Source organism: Podarcis filfolensis (genome assembly GCF_964270895.1).
Source record: "Podarcis filfolensis genome assembly, chromosome: 2".
In the NCBI taxonomy this organism is placed as follows: domain Eukaryota; kingdom Metazoa; phylum Chordata; class Lepidosauria; order Squamata; family Lacertidae; genus Podarcis; species Podarcis filfolensis.
Genome location: NC_139605.1, coordinates 68404632 through 68420546, shown reverse-complemented (window position 1 = coordinate 68420546; position 15915 = coordinate 68404632). Strand labels below are relative to the sequence as shown.

Here is a 15915-nt window from a genome sequence, read left to right as displayed (position 1 = left end):
TCCCTGACTTAATTTTCAGGCATGAGCCACAGCACTGCCCTGCCTTTGCAACAGACAGAAGCAACTTGTTTAAGAGTCAACTAATCTTTCACTCTCTTATAGGCTGTTTAGCCTATAAGAGTTTTATGCAAGTTCACAAGTACCTAAACTGTGAAAATCACAGGAAATGTTGCTATCAAAGTGACTAATTCAGGATTGCTGGAGTAAACAAAGAGACCCCAAATAGGCGCCATTCTTCTTATAGAATCCCGATCCTCTTACTGTGAAAATTCGCAGACCAAAAGTGAAATTTAATGTAGCTTTAAGGAGATTGTTCATCAGTGCAAAGATTTATGCTTACCTGATAGAGCAATCTCATTCCTGCTCCCCTGTGTGCTGTTCTGGGGTTACTTTCAACCCCCCAGAGCACATCTGGGAGCAGGGTATGAGGCAAGAAATGAAGCCATTACTAGAAACACAAAAGGAAAGCTTGGACCAGTAAGAAGCAAGATCATATTCAGAGTCTATCAGAAGGTCTCAAATACATTAGAGTTTTACTCAACAGTACTTGCTTCAACCAATTGTGTGCTCCTCCAAAAAAATTGGTAATGATAAAAAATTAAAAGCAAGACACTAAAATACAAGGTTGTAGCTAGCTATGGTTTTGCAGTAGTAGAAAATGCTTATGATTGTGTATGGCGGGGCATCCAATTTTCACTCATTGTTCCTCCCTGCTGCACTTCTGTACCTTATCCCATGCTATTTGGAACAGCTTTGTAGGGACCGCAGTGGGTAGGGAAGGAATCCATGAAAATTGGATGTCATGGCTTGCATGAGGATACACTTTCTGCTAGTGCAAAACCATCACTGGATACAGACAATCCAGTTTTATTTGACATGAAAACAGAATACTCTACAGCCCATATTATGCATTCAGAACTACGCTCCCTCCCCACCCCATTTAACATATAACATCATTCACCTAGGTTGAGGTGTGTGTGTTATGTGTGGCGAGGTCAGGAATGTAGCTGTTTGCGTGGCGAGGCCCTGGGCCCCGCAGTTCCATTAGATAATAAACACACAGACACAAATGTTTAGGTTAATGGGATAAAACAGGCCACAACTTTATTGGTTACAGATGTGAGCAGCTTGGCTTAGGCATTGGGTGAAACCGGACTATATCCTGACTCCTGCACATCTGCAGGGAGTCTCATAAGGGTAAACCACTGGTAGGGGAGCCCTATGATATACATCGATTAAGAGCACCCCCAGGGTCCCTGATGGGGTCATGGCATGGCTTTGGACAGGATCCACACGCCCGGGTCCCTTTAACAGGATACCCTTAACGTGGAGGGGCAGGCAGAGGCAACAACCTCCCCTCCCATAAACAAGGCTTACCCAATGCCTAACCACCACTCAAGCCCTAAAGGCTCGCCGCCAACTTAAATGGCTAGTGGCCATGCCCCCGGCCAACCTGATTGGCCAGCCGGGGGGTGTGATGCGGCTGGGAGTCCCTATGACTTGGGCGGCATCCCTCCACCCACAGCTGGGTTACTGGGAGGTCCTGGATGCACTCCTGCAACACTGTCTCCCCCCTGCCCCCCCCCCCGGGAAGGGGAGTGGACTTCCAGCATGCAGTGTGATCTTCATAAATGTGGGAGAGGAAAGAGGTTTGGAAATATAGGCATAAACTATTCAACTAGATCTAACGGGTAGGCTGATCTTTGTTGTCCCTGAAAGCCCAAAGTATACTGTGCAAATATGTACAATAACTTCTTTATGCTACATGCTGTTTTTTCAAAGTTCTCTTTGCTCAACAGGCAAGCCTGGGTGGCTGTGTTAGGATGATTGTAACAGGAGCCGCTCCTGCTTCTCCCACTGTTCTGGGCTTCCTTCGAGCAGCCCTGGGATGTCAGGTATGTTGCACCTGTACATTTATCCTGTTGCACTTTTTATTTCCTAGCTAGAAGTTCTGCTACCATTAGGGGAAAGCTACCGTATTTTTCGCTCGATAACACGCACCTGACCATAACACGCACATCGTTTTTAGAGGAGGAAAACAAGGGAAAAAACATTCTGAATGAAACAGTGGATGTATCATTTTTGTGCTTCATGCTGTGGCCACAGACATGTGATCTGATGGTGAATTTGGGGTGACCCAATGCAAAAATCCTGAGAATCCCTGTGGATCCATGCTTTGTAACCACGTTTTTGCACCATTGCAGCCCCAGGCAACAGTGGGTGTGTGATTTTGGGGGGGGCAGGCTGTAGCCATGGACATGCTATGTGCTCTGATGGTGAATTTGGGGTGACCCAATGCAAAGATCCTGAGGATCCATGTTTTGTAACCACGTTTTTGCACCATTGCAGCCCCAGGCAACAGTGGGTGCGTGATTTGGGGGGGGGCAGGCTGTAGCCATGGACATGCTATGTGATCTGATGGTGAATTTGGGGTGACCCAATGCAAAGATCCTGAGGATCCATGTGGATCCATGCTTTTTAACCACATTTTTGCACCATTGCAGCCCCAGGCAACAGTGCGTGTGTGATTTTTGGGGGGCAGGCTGTAGCCATGGACATGCTATGTGATCTGATGGTGAATTTGGGGTGACCCAATGCAAAGATCCTGAGGATCCATGTGGATCCATGCTTTTTAACCACATTTTAAGTGGGGAAGGAAGGAAAAATACAGAATGGACAAGGAGCACGAGAGGGGTGTGCAGAGAAGCAGCTGGCTAAGAATGCAGGAGAGGGGTATAACGGGAGGGAGGAAAGGAAGGCAAAAGTTTTCCCTCACCTACCCACCCAAGCCAGCCAGCTCTCTCTCTCTCTCTCTCTCTCTCTCTCTCTCTCTCTCTCTCTCTCTCTCTCTCCCTCCCTCCCTCCCTCCCTCCCTCCCTCCTGCATGTTTTCAGCAGCACCGGAGCACAGAGACGACACTCTGCTTTCCCCTCTGCTTGCCTGGAGGGGAGGGGCTTTCCCTGCTCTTTGTTCCGTTTGAACAAACACAGCAAGGAAACAGAGGAGGGTGGGCAGTAAGACCCTGAGGCAGAATGCAGGAAAGCAGCCACTTCCTCTTTTCAGGTTTCCCTTCTCCGAGACGCGCGATTTGATTTTTGCCTGATTTTTTTTGCCATTTGGCTCCAGGGACCACACATTCGCTCAATAACACGCACAGACATTTCCCCTTCCTTTTTAGGAGAAAAAAATCTGCGTGTTATAGAGGGAAAAATACGGTAGATTGTTAAAAATGAGCTGTGGTATTAACTAATAACACTGTGGGAACTAAACACATCCACAATGGAAATAGGGAGAGTTAAGTATTAGGACCATATAAAGAGCCATGTTTACGTACAGCAAGTCCCTTGCAAAAGTAATAAGCTAATGGTAAAGATCTGATCAGAACTTGTGTCTAGATTTTAATTTAGATCAGGCGGGGGAGGTACTATAGACGGATTGGGGCCAGATTTGTCTGCCTTCCAGTTCTGTCTAAGGGGAATCCCCCTCCTTGGATGCCCCTGTGTTTCCTAGATACCATTGACGGTCTCCCGTTTTAAGAAACAAGTTGGATGCACCCACCCTTCTTAAATGGGTGTTCAAGGTGGCAGGGATGCTGAGTAAGACAAACCCAGCTTGCAGTGTCTTTCCTTTTTCTTTAGCAGCAACCACCGACGGGCCTTTTCAGGTGTGGGCAGAGGCCTGTAGCACTAAACTTGATCAATAATTGGCTCATGCCATTCTCAGCCAGGTACTAGTGGCTTTCCTAGCTTGCAGTACAAGTTCCAAAGTGCATCCTCTTCAGCTGCTCCCAGAGTTCCTACAAAGGAGAGATTTCTCCTCCATCTTTACTGTCTTTCTCCATCTCTAAATTCAGCAATCAGAAGCTATTATTGTACACAATTGTAATTTAGATTGTGTTCTTCCTGAGTCCCAACACTGGAGAGAAAAGTATTTATTGCTCATTTATTTATTTTTGGCCTTCAAATAAAATGGTGAAATTAGCATCATCTTGTTTAAATGATGCAGGCCTCTGAATACCTGTTCTGCCTCAGAATACCAGTCACTGAGGATCGCAAGTGGGAGAATTTGACTGTCCACTTGTCCTGCTTGAAGGCTTCCAATAGGCATCTGATTTATCTAGATGGACCTTTGGTCTGACCCAGTAAAGTTGTTCTTATTTTCTTACATACTTTTGACAGGTCTATGAAGGCTATGGTCAGACAGAATGCACAGCTGGCTGTACCTTCACTACTCCAGGGGACTGGACATCAGGTAATAAACTAGGCAGGGTACTGAATCATAATTAATCAATTGCCTTTTTATGCATCATGAAATAATTCACAGATAAATAATAAAAACAGCTAAGAATAATTGTAAAAACAATACAAAAACCAAATAAAGTTAGGTGTGAAAACAGTACAAAATGAACATCAAAGACAGGGACCTTTTCATCCTGGAAGCTGGAAAAGCTTGTCGAAACAAATATGTCTACCATTTCCCCACCAGAAACTACAGATAGTGGGCACCTTTCATATCCCAACAGAGATAAATGTTCCACAAAATAGGAGCAGCCGCACTGAAAACTCTGCTTTGAAATACTGTGGCTTCTGATATTTCAGAGATTTTAAGGATAAACTCCTGTAGAATGCAGTGGCCTACTTGGTTTATGAGGAATAAGGCAGTCCCTCAAGAAATTCTGTTTTAGAATGCAAGTTTAATTAGCTTATTTAAGCTTGAAAACAATTAGGTCAGAATCCTAAGATGCCATGTATGTGCGTGCAGGAGAATGACGTGTAATCGTGATATTCTTTGCAGCTTTGGGCTCAGCATTTTTCACTGCCAAAAAGGCAAGCAGCTTTAAAAACCAATCAGTGGTTTGTCCCTTTTCTCACTGAAACAACAGCTGTGCTCAGCCTAAACAAATGCTACTTACCAGTATGCATGTATCATTTCTTTAGATCCCAGCTTCTGTGACTTACGATAATCTGTGGCCCTGTTTGGATTTTGTTTCCTCCTTTGGATTGTCTTTAGAAAGAGATGAGCTCTGGGTTATATGTGCTCTTTCCCCTCACTCCTAATTACAATTATTATTTTTCACTAGACTAGCAATAAAACTGCATCTTCAGCAATGTTCAGATATTTTTATGATAATAATCTGCTGTAGTCGTTTTACTTTTGTTTTTCTTTAATTTTTTTAAAAAGACACATGTCTCCTTGGCAAGAAGCCAGTGACTTGATTGCAGAGCAGTCTCCTTCGCCAGGGAGCACTGTGAACTGCACTGTCACTTTCATAAATCTATGTCGAGGGATTAGATCCAGCACTGGGCAGGTTGTTGGCCTAGATGACCTTTATGGTACCTTGCAACTTAAAAACTATCATCTCTCTGTGATTTGCAGGTCATGTTGGAGCACCTTTGCCCTGTAATTTAATCAAGCTGGTGGATGTTGAAGAACTAAATTACTTTTCTTCTAAAGGAGAAGGAGAGGTAACATGCACTCTTCCTGAACTCTTTGCTGTCTCACTTGTAGTTTAAAAAAGCCAATGAACCATTTTCCAGAGACAAGATCTGTCACTCCTTTACAGGAGATAGAAGGGTGCAGAGATACATATATTTCTCAAGAACATGACCAACAAGCTCAGGTGCAGGAGGAGTTTGCTCTGGTGCTCAGGAAGGCAAGCGAGCAAGTTGGGCATTGGCTCTCATTCTTTCATTTCAGTACTGATGATCCAAACTTCATGCAGGGTAATGGCAAGAATTCCTGGAACTGACAGGAACTGGGAAGGGACAAGGTTCATGACATAACTCCTTAGAAGCCTAGTTTAGGATGAACAACTAAAGGAAAACAGGCACAATGAAATATACACAGCATCCTTGGAGTAAGAAGGTGGCAGTGGAGTTAGGCATTCATCTTGTCCTGCTGGCCAGGATTATATTGTGGTGAGGCTGCTTTCTGATTACTGTGAATAGGACTATTATTGTGGATTTGCCTTGAAGGAATGCAGGAGCACAGTTTGGTTTTGAACAAAAAACGGTTCATCATTAAAATATGGTTTCTTGGTTCTCAATGGAATAATTTGAATGGGGGGGGGGACAAAGAAGAGTGGCACCTGAAAGTCCAACAAATAAGTTATAGCATAAACTTTCATAGTTTTAGGGCATAAGTTATTGTGGACTATGAAAGCTTATGCCATGAGGCGTTTCTTAAGTCTTCTACAAGACTCTTTCTGCTGCAACAGTCTGATATGGCAACACACATTTCACACCCAGCTGAGGATGGTGTAAGCAAAATATGTGCATTTGAGAAAGAAACAGAAGAGCAACTGGAGTTTTAGAGATAGAGAAAGCTTGGAGCTGTAAGCTAACAACAGCTGAGGAGGAAGAAAGGTGTCTTTCTCTGGCAATCTGGTGTGGGAACAATGGACTGGCTTTGTTGAATGTTAAGCTGTCTGCCTCCACCTATGCTTGACTTGCATATATTTATTTAATACATAATTTTGTTTTGCAAACTGCAGTACAATAAACAACAACAACAAAGCAAAAAGTTGCAGATTTCTCATGTATCATTGTTACAGGATATAATTGGGAGGGGATAAGAATTAAAAAATAATAATTAAAACAACTATCTGATATAGCCTCTCCAAAATACAGCCCAGGTAGTTGGATAAATTTGTAAATAAACCCAAATATTACAAAACATCCTACAGCAAATGACACTTCTATCCTGCCTGTTGTGCATCTAACAGTATGTTGTGTTGGCTCAGGCTGGTCTTTGCTCAGATGGAACAGAAAACCTTCACTTAGGAAGCATTACACATGTTCCAATCTACTCATTGTTGGCACAGAGTCCTCATAGGCAAACAGCTGTGCTTCTAGAACTCACAGGTCCAGCTTCCTGAAAGTCTCCCACCCTGTATCACTGGTGCCAACTGTGTATTTGTGTGGTTGTCCCTCCCCTCCCCAGAAAAGGGTTATGCCAGTATTCAGTGGCATGTGATTATAAAATAAGAGTTCCTTGTGTGGCTCAGTCTAACCCATAGGCTGAGGTTCTTGAAGACTTTTTGCCTATATATTCATCATTTGTGTGAAGTTATAACAATTGGCCTAAGTCTCTCTTTTTAAAAAAAGATGTCTACCTTGCAGTGTACCAGCAGATCTATCTCTTGCAGATTTGTGTGAAAGGTCCAAACGTTTTCAAGGGCTACCTGAAAGATAGAGAGAAAACCACGGAAGCTTTAGACAAGGACGGATGGCTTCATACTGGGGATGTCGGGAAGTGGTTGCACGTATGTACTGAAATGTTAACTTTGCACACTAAGATTGCAGGTTTACAAGCCCCTCTGACCAAAGGAATAAGTGAATTAGACATTGATGTGTACGTCAGATCATGAGTATAGTGTGGATAAAAATTACTACTGTGTGATGCGAGTATATGCCAGACCTACATCAGGGTTCAGCTCCAACATCGGTTTCCTTCAGATTCCAACCCTCCCCCGGCCTTATTTTATGGGTTTATGGGCTACCTCACAGCAATTGTCACAATTTACTGGTGGATAAGGCATTGGGTTGGATCCTCAGTATATGTGGGTGGGGCTGGAAGCCCCTCCCCTGCTCCATGGTCACAGGGTATCCCCTTAATGGGAGCCTGGGGGAGGTACTTCTTGTTCTGATGCCTAGCTTGGGAGCTAATGGGCTATAGCACCCCAAATGGTGATTTTGGGGTTTGCCCAGATATGATACATATTGTGATATGTATCTGTCCCTGTGGGGTGACCCATAACCTTGATCAACCCTGCCAATCATCCACCAGCAGTTGGGCTGGCTGAGTTCAGGATACCTATCCAATGCCTACCCCAAAACCTGCTGACACCAATAGTTGTAGCCTGTTAAAATCCCAACACTGCTGTTCTTTGTGTTGTTGTGATTAATGTTATACCTAACCCCCTCCCCGCCCATGGCTCTACTATGCCTGGGCCTGCCACTTTCTGTTAGGTTTCATAGATATTTGACCTTAGTTTCTTTGGCCAGTCTGAGAAATTTGAAATCCGTTTGAATTCTGCTGCTCAGAAGGGACCCAGTAAACGGGAGCTGAGTTGCAGGCAAGGCGATCTCACTTTTCCCTAGCTCTACATGATTACTTGCTGCTGCATAAGCGAGTCCCCACTTGCAGGCTTCCCTTGGGCATCTGATTGGCCCCTATGGGAGATAGGATGCTGGACTAAATTGGCCTTAGGCCTGAACCAGCAGACAGACTCTTCTTACATTCTTATGTTATTTTTTACTCACAGAATGGTACACTTAAAATAATTGATCGAAAAAAGCATATATTTAAACTGGCTCAGGGAGAATACATTGCACCAGAGAAAATTGAGAATATCTACATTCGCAGCGAGCCTGTCGCCCAGATATATGTGCATGGAGATAGTTTACAGGTAACGCTATCCATTTTCTAAACATTCCTTGAAATTTGGTCATGCCTTTTATACCATTTTGTATTGTTTCTTGGCTTGGGGGGGGGTTGCATTTAGGAGCAGGCAAGGTGTCATATTTATTCCATTTAATAATGTTCAAAATGGATACAAGATGTTGATGTCTGTTACCTGCTGAGCAGGTAAGTTCAGCAGCTAGATACATACAGTAGTTTAAATGAGAGGAGCACAGCATTCACTCACTGATGTCCCAGGCACAAGGCATTCTGGGACATGTAGCAGACTTTCTGGCGCAGTGGTCATTGATTGACCTGCATACTCTATAAAGTCTGTATAGATCAGTAGGGAAACAAGTGCATAAGCAGAGTCAAGCAACACACCCACATGCAGATTTTGTAACATTTGGGGCCAGCCTCCTGATGGAACTGGAAGAGCTGAAGGACTGTGGAGGAGAAGCGGGACTAACCTTACTGCAGAACTATTTACTGTATATGGAAGCCATTATCAAAAGTTAAGAGAACAGAGCTCTGCTCTGAACCTCCACTGCTGAGAAAACACACACACACACACACACACACACACACCCCTGACTCTTGTGATAAGCAGAAGCTGCTGTATCATTGTTTGAGGAATGGGGGCAAAGGGCAAAGAACTTGACAAGCACTCTTATTTAGGAAGCAGATAAGAGAGCACAGCAAAATTCAAGGGATCAAGATGGGTTTGCTGTATCACAAATACAGTCCCCAATTTTATCTGTATCGTTGCAGGCCTTCCTGGTGGGGATTGTTGCACCTGATGCTGAAATCATGCCAGCCTGGGCCAAGAAAAGAGGCTTTGATGGAACTTTTGCAGAGCTCTGTAAAAATGCGGTAAATTGCTTATGTACATGTTCCTGTGCAGTTCAGTGCCAATTTGGGCTGTGTGTGTGTGAACAGACAAACATAGATTATAATTCTAATTGGTAGATCAGAATTTGCCAGTGCACTGAAAGAGCCTTATGGCGAATGATGCAAATATGATAAGCTGAAAGGCCAACTTCAATGTTACATTAAAAGCAGCCTTCCATATCCTGTTGCCCCCAAGATGTTTTGGACTCCCAGAAGCTCTAGCCAGCATGGCCAATGGTCAGGGATGATGGGAACTGTAATCCAGAATATCAGGAGAGCACCAAGATGGGAATGGCTGAATTAAAACAGTTCAGCTAATGTGTTTGGATCTGACTGTGACCTTTTCTTTAGGAAAAAAGCAGCTATAGGGGGCTCTGAACTGGATCAGATCCACAGCACAGAAGGAGGGAGCTTAACTATGCCCTGTTTTCCTGCTAATAATAATGCCCCCAAAGGACATATTTACTGCTTTGGATAGTTTTCAGGCAAAAAGGCAAAAGGGGTTTTAATCCTGGTCAGGATCCCCCACAGCTTCTTTTCATAAAGAAAGGCACAGCCAAGTCCAAAGCACAGTAGTTAAAACTGCTTTTAACATAATGTGTAATTCTGGCTCTAAGTAGCTAGGTGATTACTGTGTTAAGAGATTGGGACATCTGTTAGAAAGATTCCATTAGATAAGCAAAGCTCTGTCCTATAACAGGAGCTAGTATAACATCTTGGGTTTTTTCCACTTTCTTTATCAGTACTGTTCCATTGCTACAAGATGACATCTATTTTTTTGCACAGTGAGATATGCTTTTGTTTCATTTTGTTTTTTGGAGGCTTGGCATGTCTGAGCCAGCGCCAAATCATGTGATTTCTCTGCTGTTGCCTAGACTAGATAAAGATTGCAGTAATGTTCCAGAAAGAAGACAGCAAAGCTACTAAAGAGCAGGTTTTATTTCTTCTATGGGTGTTCCAGCACATTTACCTTTGGTGGAAGCCATAAGCAAAGGACCATAGTTCAGTGGTGGACATATGTACTACCTGCAAAAAGGGGTCAAGATTCTCAACACTCCCTGGATGTTCCAGGGATTGAAAGAGCCCATGTCTGAAACCCTGCAGAACTGCTATGAGTCGGTGTAGGCTATCCTGAACTAGATAGACAAATAGCCCAACTCATTATAAAGCAGTTCCTACGCTCCTATGTATTTGAATAATTAATTAATTCCCCACTCCTGTGTGACAAAGCCAGGTGGGCTACTACCACTTGAGTAAGGGGATGGAAATATGTAGAGCAGCTAGGAGTCAGCAGTAGCAAAAGTAATGCCTGGCAACATTCTTGGGATGTTCAAGAAATAAGGCTGTAATCCTATTCCTGTTTACCTGGCAGTAAGTTCCATTGAACTCAGTAGGATTTGCTTCTGAGTAGATGCCTACGCTATAATCCAGGGACTTGGTTATTAGAACACTAAGGAAGTAGGCTGTAAGCACTTTCTCTTTAGATTGCCAGCTGATCAGGGCTGGGACCTGGCCTCTGTGCAAAATGCAATTCATATTGACAGCATTAGATAAATAACATTGAAAAGGGCATCAGTGTAAGGTGTAGGGAATGTTTTCCGTGGAATGGAATGGAATCTACTATTTTGGAACTGGCGTTATAAGATACAGTTTCAGTCACTGAACTCCTTTGTACTTTAATTTTAAATGCAAAGAGGAAAGTGAGAGCTCAGAGCTCTAAGAACAAGTTCCAAGACAACATGCTAGAATAAGAATTTAAGTCTTTGTCCTGCAAAATGTGTTCACGCTTGGGAAATTTAAATCAAGGAGGTATTTCAGACACTTCTGCATGAAGACTACAGGACCAGAATTCCTTAGGGATGGGCAGTGTTTTTCAAGCTGAGGGCCACATAACCTTCTGAACAATCTTGCAAGGGCCACTTGCTAGTAGTGGCCAAAAAGGGTGGAGCAACAAGTGTAAATTTTACCTTTTGTACAATAGGCTATTTTGTACGAACACTCAAGCACCCTGCCTCTATCCTCCCCATATCAGAGTTCAAAGACACGTTCCAGGTGGGCGTATTTGGAGTGCAAAGCTTGGCATGTGAAGGGTGTGACCTGAGGAGAGTTCCAAGGGCCAGACAAAGAAGCCGGGGGGGGGGGCACAATTCATCCCTCTGCCTGATATTTCCCATCCTTGTCCTACACAGTATAATCACATTTCACCCTCTGCTTCTTTGAAAAGTTAATTGTCAACAGAGAGCCAAATAAATAATCATTTAAATATTGGAACATGTATTTGAACAGGACTTCCTGGCTGTAAATGTTCTCATATGTTCTTACTTAGGAGCTCAAAAAAGCAATAATGGAAGATATGGTGCAGTTAGGGAAAGAGAGTGGACTTCATTCATTTGAACAGGTAAATACTAAATACTGATGATAGCTTTTGATTACTAGATGCAGATGAGCTTCTTCTTTGTGATTGAATAGCAGGGATTTTAGCATGCATTATATAAAAGCCCCAATGCCTCGCTTATGCTTTGTGGTTCAGTACTCAAATGTGTATTTTTCTATGAAATAAAACTATCCATGTCTGTTTATGAATGCATGAAAGGTAATGTTAAAGAAGGTCTCTCTATGATAGATAACATGATAAAATATTTGAAATACCATTCCATTCAAGCTGAGAGCAGTACTGGAAAGTCAGCTTAATTACCATTCTTGTAGCTGACCTGGAAAATACAGCTGTTCTGTTTGTCCCCCATCCATGGACTAATCTCCTCCTGACGTAGGTATTTTTGCGGCAGACCTACAAACCTCCAATAAGGGAAGTTCAAAAATGGACATAATGTACTCCCCCCTCCGCGGCCCCCCCCCCTCTCTCTCTCTCTCTCTCTCTCTCACACACACACACACACACACACACATCATTTAAGAAGAGTGATCTAAAATAAGGTCATGTTGTGATTCTATTATTTTTAAAAACACAAATGTAACAGCTGTAACATTCGTATAATGACATAAATTCCTAAGCGTGCCTGCATTTGTGCACTAGATTTGGCAACAGAATAATAAATGGACTTGCAGTGTCATAATGCATGCATTAAACAAGAATAGAGACTGTAGAAACTAATTCCACATAAAGCTTTCCTGCTTTTTCAAAAACTGGTCTATAAAAAAAATGTTGAGAACTGACTGTCTCTTAAAATTGCTTTTTCTCCCATGCTGTAAACCTCCCTGTGATGAAATATACTAATCTATCAATTCATCTAATATAATCCTTGGGGGTATGGGGGCACATATGCCTCTGTTCTCTGCAGCATTTCAGTACTGTGTAGTGAGGTGGGCGGGGGGAGCCCTCCTAAATGAATTCTTAAAATCACAAGCAGGAAACATGGGTACAAAGAAGATATTAAGGGCAAAGCCTTTTCCTCTATAGTCACTGCCAGTTGCTTGGGTAATGATTTTGGGTGTTCTTAGCTCAGGGAGGCAACAAAGAATCAAAAATATGCAAGGTGCATTGTACCCAGTACCTCTTATAATGAGCTCCTGACACTTAAATGAACAAATGCGCATTTAAACATCATAGTTTCCTATGAGGTCTATATTCAGGATTAATACATGATTTAACACTGCTTTCAGCAACATAGAAGATAGATGGCTAATGTGTTACTCTTTAATTGTAAAAATGCAAATAAAACATAAATGATCCTTAAGTTGCTTCCAGAATTAATGCTTAGCACCAACACATTTTTCACAGCAGCAGCAAAGATTTTGCCAACATGAAACTTTGAAGTGTGCTCTGCAGTTCATTTTCAGTGCTAAAGGTAGTCAAGTGTTTTAATAGTTAAAATTTAATTTCCCCTAGTGCCAGTTATTTCTGCAGAAGGTGGAGAGAACTCAGCATGTCCTCATTGTGTCTCAATCCTAGAATCGAGCCTTTTAAGATTGTTTTTGATGCAGAAATGTATTTTTTAAAGTCTGTTGATAAAATATACCTTGTGTCTGCCATTAAATGCCAAGTGTTAACAACAGCCAAATTTAGAATTTCTGTTCCAAGGTCTCTGGGAGATATATACCAAAGCAATAGGCACAGAACCTCATCCATGCAGCAAGCTACCTCATTCTCAAATAAGCATGCACAGGATTGCACACTAAATTTGTTCACCTTTCAATAACAAGCCAAGCAAATAAAAAGCGACAAAACTTCCAAATATCTAAATAGTCTGGGTTGTATTAAGGAGTCAGATGCTTTGCCCTATTGGGAGGGGGGAACCTTTTGTTCAAAAAGCCAGTGTATTGGGCAAAGCTAGGGACATTATTGATGAATTCCTGCAACTAAAAGACTGAATTTAAAAGTAGGCAGGTGTTAGCACTGGGCTATTACATCCTACATAGGAGTGGGTGTGCAGAATAATACTTGGCAGAGTGACCAGTGTGATATGTCTGGAACACAGCTATCAAATCAGCCGTTTCCTTTTATTCAACGTTACAGTATATTTTTATAAACATGTTGACTTGTTTCCCCCCCTCATAGGTTAAAGCTGTTTACATCTACCCCGAAATGTTCTCTGTACAAAATGGTTTGTTGACACCTACGTTAAAAGCTAAGAGACCAGAGCTGAGAGAATTTTTCAAGAAACAGATAGAAGAGCTTTATTCAAGCATCTCCATCTGACACCAGGGGAAAGTTCTTCAGAATAATGGACTCTGTAGCAACATTAGGATAATACTGAAACGTGAAAAGGGCGCAGTTGAAACGAATAAGCATCTGACCTTCCACGCGAGCCTTCTGTTGTCGGAAGACATCATCACTGAGTAATTCTTTTACCATCTAGTTCTAGTTCCTCTTGTTGTAATGGATGCTCTTGAAGATTGCTTAAAAACATACTGGACAACCGTTAAGCTACTTTCAATCCCACTCCTTCTGAAAGCATTTTACAGACACCTTTGTTATTAATACCTGCAAAAACATAAACAAAGATCCCTTAGCAAACAGGAAAGAAAAGCAGACTGGACCTGCCCATTTTGTATGACACTCCGCTAAGCTCCTGGATGATTCGATAATGTGATAGGGTTTCCAGATGTCTCTCTGTATGGGTACCATTAAGAACTCTTTAGAAGCAAGCAGTTCCCAGGTTGCACATCATGCACACACCTTCCTTAGCATGGTACGGCACCTTCCTTCGTGTGGTGTAGCTTCACCCTTGGCTGCTACTGCGTGCATATGTGGCCAAGAACTCCTCACTGCAACTGAGCTCTTAAAAGTACTAGGGTCCCACTCAGCGAGATATCTGACAAAGACTAGTGGTCTACCTCAATGTTCTTGGATGCTCAAAGCCAGAAATAAATCTGTTACCCTGATGTAGAACTTAAAACTGGAATTGTTTAATCGTTCTTTAAGTGGTAGCACTTATGCTTTCCCTGCAAGACATAAATTGAATTCACCTTGTGCGAGCCATTCACGAAAAGAACAGAAGGGAGGAAGAGTTTGGATTTCATATGTATGGAAGTAGGAAGAGCTTTGGATTTCATGCCTACTTAATACAGTGTAGTGGCACATGCTGGGTGAATGCTAACCTGTAATTGCCAGAAATGTCAGAAATGTTACAGGCCCTGGAATTCTTTGTATTTCTTGTGTCTTGGATGTTTCTGAAATTAGCAAGGGATCTCTGTGGGCTGCTCCTTTTAAAGAACTGACTGCCTTGTGTTGTGGCAGCTACCTGACAGCAACTTGCAAAACAGAAGGATAGTTGGTATAAACATGCTGCATAATTTTGCAGCTTCCACTCCCCACCACCCCAGTGGATTCCAAATAGAATAGGATTTTGAGTCAGAGCTTTCCCTTTGCAGCACTTTATAACGGTGCACTTCAGGAGAACTGAGCTGGCTTTAAGGATGCAGAGTCTTAACAAACAGCTGTTTGGCCACATCATCTGACTTTAAAGCAGCTTCTCCCAGCTTCTTCTTCCACCAGGCTTGCATCTACTCCAAGTCCCCACCTCTTATTCTCATGCATTCCGACAGCAGGCACTTCTGAGCAAATAGCAGTAAAGGCTTCACTCCCTTGACAATGGCCTTGAGAGGGATTCACTTGACTGAATAATAAAAATAAATGTAGAAAAAGAGCCTGTTCCCATATTTTTTTAGGCCAACACCTTAGAAATTTGCCTAAATAAATATTCCATGTTTCAGTGGAGAAACTAACGCTTGCTCTGGAGAACCTGCACAAGCTTCTTATGATGCCCAGGAATTGCAAGTAGATCAGGGATGGGAAATCTGTTGGCAAGACAGGTGGTGCTGGACACCCAATGCCCCATCTGCCAGCACATCCAGTAGTCAGAGCTGATAGGACCTGCTGAAGTTCCCTCTCTCTTATGCAACTACTAAAGGTGCAGGGGCCATGTCCCCTTCTGCATCTGACTACCTTAAATATAGTTTTCTGCTCTGAAGTAGTCATTTGATTCAAGGGTTGGGGAACCTGCAGCTGGGCTAGAACTCCATTCACACCAGACAGTTGACCATGCTGGGTGAGGCTGATGGGACTCAGGAGTTCAACGCCATCTGGAGGGCAACAGGTTCTCTACCCTGGCATAGTTAGTACTAGTACCTGCATACAGGAGGACACAAGAAGATCTCTGC

General features: G+C 42.8%; 1 protein-coding gene across 21 annotated transcripts in view; it reads left to right on the top strand.

Moving 5' to 3' along the window:
- ACSL6 (acyl-CoA synthetase long chain family member 6) overlaps positions 1-14651 on the top strand; it is a 78517-nt gene extending 63866 nt beyond the window's left edge. For all 21 annotated transcript variants that reach the window (XM_083600116.1, XM_083600101.1, XM_083600099.1 and 18 more), the window contains 8 exons: positions 1800-1895; positions 4179-4251; positions 5377-5465; positions 7148-7264; positions 8267-8410; positions 9175-9276; positions 11621-11692; positions 13811-14651. In XM_083600116.1, coding sequence (XP_083456242.1) covers positions 1800-1895; positions 4179-4251; positions 5377-5465; positions 7148-7264; positions 8267-8410; positions 9175-9276; positions 11621-11692; positions 13811-13951 — 834 coding nt within the window. In that variant the 3' untranslated portion in view covers positions 13952-14651. The remainder of the gene's footprint in view (positions 1-1799; positions 1896-4178; positions 4252-5376; positions 5466-7147; positions 7265-8266; positions 8411-9174; positions 9277-11620; positions 11693-13810) is intronic.
- The last annotated feature ends 1264 nt before the right edge of the window (positions 14652-15915 follow it).